At 42.4% G+C, this 5,400-nt stretch overlaps 1 protein-coding gene across 1 annotated transcript; it reads right to left on the reverse strand.

Annotated features, from left to right (window-relative positions):
* Nucleotides 1–919: 919 nt before the first annotated feature.
* LOC115077554 (olfactory receptor 5V1-like) lies at nt 920–1,864 on the reverse strand. The gene has a single exon (XM_029579848.1). It carries the CDS (start codon nt 1,862–1,864, stop codon nt 920–922), a length of 945 nt encoding a protein of 314 aa, XP_029435708.1.
* Nucleotides 1,865–5,400: the final 3,536 nt, after the last annotated feature.

Below are 5,400 nucleotides of genomic sequence, written 5' to 3' on the forward strand. Positions count from 1 at the left end.
GCCGCACATTTTACTTTCAGTATCCTGGAGTCTAACTAATAGCCTCATCAACATGCATTTGCATGTGATGAGCACTATTAGTTTTTTGGGGGGGTTGGCCACATGAATTAGACACATGCCCAGGCCTGGGACACCAGAAGAGGACTTCATTTACTGCTGCATCTGCCTTTGCTGAACCCAGTCTGCACTGCCTGCCTGACTCATCCCCTGCCAGGACCATCTACCCTCTGCTGCCTGACCATCAGTATGCCACAGCTGTGGCTTGTGTCCCCCCCAGTGACATCAGCAGGGGGCAATGGCCCTTTAAAATTGGGCCCGGGATGCCAGAGGTGCTCGCGCAGGCAGGGCGCGTGCCTTTGGAGTACGCATGAAGGAGCGCAAACAAAGGAGCATGCTCCTTTGTGCGCTCCTTCATACGCAAATGAGTATCCCAACGCTCACACTGTTTTTCTCGCTGCCGGTTTCGCACCCAATAGCGCCACCATAGGAGGTGTAGCTATTGGGAGCGAAAGCGGGTGCGAAAAGGGTCTTACCTTTTCGCTGTCCGCGGCGTCGGCGCAGAGTCAGCCCTGGTGACGCCCCGACTCCTCGTCTCTCGGGGCCGACTCCGCCCCGACTCCACCCCCATCCTGGTATCACACGCGATAAGGGACATTTTTATGGGGGGAAAATAACCATTTACCCACAGGAGTGTTCTTTAAAATTGCCACCCACAATATCAATCGGTTTGCATGAATTTGTTTGCTATGCGACTCTTTACAATCATTTTTCCATGTATTATTTTTGGTAAAGCCAATTGGTTAGGAACCATTGGGGCTTTATGTGCATCTCATGTATAATCTGATAAAAGTAAAAAATAAACAAGATAAAACATCAAGCTGTATTAACATAAAAAAAGATATTGATATTGTTCAGTTAATTAGAGCAATGTATTTCTAGTTATGACTTTTCTCATGGCATTTATTATTTCTTTGTTTCTCAGACTATAAATCATGGGGTTTAACATTGGAATCAGAGCTGTATAGAGCAGGGAGAAGAATTTGTCCTGGTTTGGTAAATACATTGACTGTGGTCTGATATAATAAAAAATAATGCTCCCATAAAATAGAATAACAACCATAAGGTGGGAAGAGCAGGTTGAGAAGGCTTTACGTCTCCCTTCAATGGAGCGGATTTTAAGGATGGTGGAGATGATGCAAATGTAAGACATTAAGGTTAGTAGGAAGACATTGATCCCCAAAAGTATCCCTTCTATAACTATTGCAGTTTCTAGGCTGTGGATACTACCACAAGTGAGTTTGATCATTGCTGTGAGGTCACAAAAGAAATGATTTATCTCATTGGAGCCACAGAAAGAGGTGTGAGCTGTCAAATCTGTTACAGGTGCTGATCCAAGAAAGCCAATGATCCATGAAGAAGCTGCCAGCCAGGCACAGAGTCTGTTATTCATGATGAGTGTATAATGGAAGGGATCACAGATTGCCACATAGCGATCGTACGCCATGACAGCAAGGAGCACAAACTCTGCACTTGTGAAACTCATGAAAAGATAGAGCTGGGCCATGCATGCCAGAAAAGAAATGGATTTGTCTCTCATGAAAAAACTCCCCAGCATTCTTGGAAGAGTGTTCAAAGTGAAGAAGATGTCCAAGCAAGACAAGTTGCTGAGGAAGAAGTACATGGGTCTGTGGAGACGTGGATCAGCACACATCAGTGTTAAGAATGTACCGTTCCCCAGTAAAGAAGATGGGAATATGAGGAAAACCATAGCAATAATGAGGACCTGCAGCTGTGGATGGTCAGAGAATCCCAGGAGAATGAATCCTGCAGCTGATGTTTGATTTCCCCTTCCCGCTGGCTGCATGTCCCTGATCTGATTAGATATGGGAAACAAAAATGTGAGAAACAATGAAATGAATACCCTGCATCCAAAAGAAAGTATTCCAGGCAGTAGAGAAAATATTTGGTATGTTCCAACGAGGAATGAAGTGAAAACCTTTCTATGGATATTTTTGTGCTTTTTTAAAAATATTACCTTAATGGACAAGAGCATAACCTCACAAGGCTTTCTGGTGGACTTAGCAAATATACAAACGAGAGTTTTCAAGGCAGAGACAGAGGAGGGTGCATGTGAATATACTAGACCAGGATATACATACCCCCCACCCATTCTCCCCCATCTCCAAGGTTGGACATGATTGGTGCAGAAGTTGTCATGCCTGCAGGATATCAGATTCATGTCTTGAACAAGCCTCGATGTGCTAAAATCATCCGCACAATGAAGTTCTTACTGCAGCAATGATTATTTGAAAAAAATGAGGGGTTTGATTCCCCTGCCTATCATTCAAACCTTCCATAAGTGCACTCCACTGTGCTGAGGATTTTCTGCTCTGCATCTAAAATGAACGGAATGTATTTATTGCTTGTTAACTTTATATTACAGTTTTAGACTGAAGTGATTGTGATAAAAAAATACTTTAAAAAGTCTTGCTGCATTATTGAATGGCAGAGTCCGCTGCAAAGCAGACTTCTGTACGACTCACCTTAGTTCTAGAATTAACCTGTATCATCTGGTGTGAGGACATTCAGTTCATCTTCCTCTCTGTGAACTCTGGGCATTTTATTTGCATTTGCACTAAACTGTTGAAAAAGGAAAACATGAACCAGAAAGAAAGAAGAAAAAAGACTTGGAAATTTATAAATTAATTTGGCAATATATGATTAATCAAAGATTTCCACTGATTGTTTTTTATTCATTTCAAATCACATGAACATTTTGAATAGAAAATGTTCGCCTTGCATTTATGCATCTTTTTAAATTGCTGATTTCATATATTGAGTCGGTTTAATGAATGAGGTGCCTCGATAAAAAATATGTTTTCCACCAGACAAATTTCTGGCTTATTCCATTTTTTTTGTTTTTTCTGCAATAGAGAATCATGCTTCAAATTTCTCACAGTGGATAATATGCTTGATAGTATCAGAGGATCATAAAGATTTGTTTATATTTTGAATATTTTTCCTTCTTCACATTTCTGTTTATTCATTTATGGGCGGATTTTAAAAGGATTATGCGCATAAGTTACGCACGTAGCCCTTAAAAAACCCCGCTGTGCGTGCCGAGCCTATTTTGCATAGGCGTGGAGATGCACGCAAGCCCCGGGACATGCGTAAGTCCCGGGGCTTTGCTAGGGGGCGTGTCGGGGGAGGCGCGATGTTCGGGGTGTTCCGGGGGGTGTGGCTGAGGCCTCCGAACCAGCCCCCGAGTCAGGTGATGGCGCACCAGCGGGCCACAATTGCGAGCGACTAACACCTGCTTCGGGCAGGCATAACTTTTGCGATAAAGGTATGGAGGGGTTAGATAGGGCTGGGGGGTGGGTTAGGTAGTTGAAGGGAGGGGAAGGTGGGGGGAGGCGGAAGGAAAGTTCCCTCTGAGGCCGATCCAATCTCGGAGCGGCCTCGGAGGGAATGGGTAGCGTGCGAAGGGCTTGGCGTGCGCAAGGCGCACAAATGTGCACCCCCTTGCGCACACCAACCCCGGATTTTAAAAGATATGCGCGGGTACGCGCATACCTATTGAAATCCAGTGTACTTTTATATGTGCCTGGTGTGCGAACAAAAGTATGCACTCGCGCTTTTCTTTAAAATGTACCCCTTGATTTCTTGCTTTTCAACTAAAGACATCAAAGTGAATTACAATAAAAACCACCACAATAAATTATGGGGTAGATTTTATAAAAGTACACCGGATTTTTATAGATATGCGCGTAGCCACGCGTATCTTTTAAAATCCAGGGTCGATGCGTGCAAGGCTGCGCAAAATCGGCAGCCTGCGCACGCTGAGCTGCACAGCCTGCCTCCGTTCCTTCCAAGGCCGCACCGAATTCGGAGTGGTCTCAGAGGGAACTTTCCTTCCACCCCCCCCGCACCTTCCCTTCCCTTAACTAACCCGCCCCCCGGCCCTAACTAATCCCCCCCCCCCTCCATCTTTATCACGAAAGCTACGCCTGCCCGAGGCAGGCATGTATTTATTTATTTTTATTTAAACAAATTTATATACCGTTTTCCAGTAAAACTTACTGACCAAAGTGGTTTACAACGACAGGAAACCTTGAACAATTAAAAGGTTAAAAGTAGTTAGTACTAAAAAATAAAACATAAAATGAAGTAAAATAGGTATGAATAAAATACAGCATCAATAAAAATAATGGTGACGGAACAGAGATTGGCCAATTACATTTAAAAAATTAAAAGCAGGAATAAGTAAAAGTGATACTGTATAGTTCAAACATATTTAGCCTTATTTACTTAACTAAGATATTTCTAAATCTTTGAAAGCTTCCTGAAAGAAATGGGTTTTTAAAGCCTTCTTGAACTCCTTCCGGCTACTTATTAACCTAAGCGGGTCTGGAAATGTGTTCCACAATATAGGGCCAGCAACCGAGAAAGCTCTGTTCCTTGTCATGCTCAATGCCGCATTCTTTACTGAGGGGATTTCCAGTAAGTTTTTACCTGTAGATCTTAATTCTCTCTGTGGTTTATAGATATGTAGTGTGAAACACATCCAGGTGGAGTCAATGTTGTTCAACAGAGTGAATTAGCATGATGATTTTATAATGAATTCTGTATTTAACTGGGAGCCAGTGTAATTTGTGCAAGATTGGTGAAATGTGTTGTTTTAATGGGGTGCCGGTGAGAAGTCTAGCTGCCGAGTTCAGTATCAGTTGTAAAGGTTTAGTAGTAGAGTCAGGCAGTCCCAAATATAAACCGTTACAATAATCTAGGCCAGACAGAATCAGTGCTTGTAGCACTGAGCGATAGTTGTGGAAAAATAGAAGGGGACATAATTGTTTAAGAACATGTAATTTAAAAAATGAGGTTTTTACCACTTTCAAAATGTGTTGCTTTAATGATAAGTTAGTATCTACCCACACACCAAGGTTACGCGCTAGCTTAGTAACCTGTATGGTTTCTTTACCTACAGTTAAGCTGGTTGGTGGGGCATTGGTAGGACTGGATATAAAGCTTAGACACAGAAGTTCTGTTTTCTTTTTATTGAGTTTTAGACGGTTATGGGCCATCCACTGCTCAGTTGTACTGATGTAGATTTGGATCAAAGAAAAAGTGTCTGCCCAGGATGATTTATAAGGGACAAACAGCTGAATATCGTCAGCGTAGAGTTTAAACTGAACATTCAATGCAGACAAGATTTGGCACAAAGGTAAAAGATAAACGTTAAACAATATTGGAGACAACGAGGAGCCCTGAGGGACACCAGTTGTTTGAGCATATTTTTGAGAAGAAAAGATGCCTACATTAATTTGGCAGATGTGGTTTGAGAGAAAGCTTCTAAACCAGCTCAAAACCGTTGATTTGATACCTATAAGTTGTAAATGTTAT

Source organism: Rhinatrema bivittatum, chromosome 16 (assembly GCF_901001135.1).
Source record: "Rhinatrema bivittatum chromosome 16, aRhiBiv1.1, whole genome shotgun sequence".
Classification (NCBI taxonomy): domain Eukaryota; kingdom Metazoa; phylum Chordata; class Amphibia; order Gymnophiona; family Rhinatrematidae; genus Rhinatrema; species Rhinatrema bivittatum.

Bases quoted from the DNA above. Each gene is read 5' to 3' on its own strand.
- LOC115077554 (XM_029579848.1), bottom strand. From the start codon at position 1,864: ATGCAGCCAGCGGGAAGGGGAAATCAAACATCAGCTGCAGGATTCATT.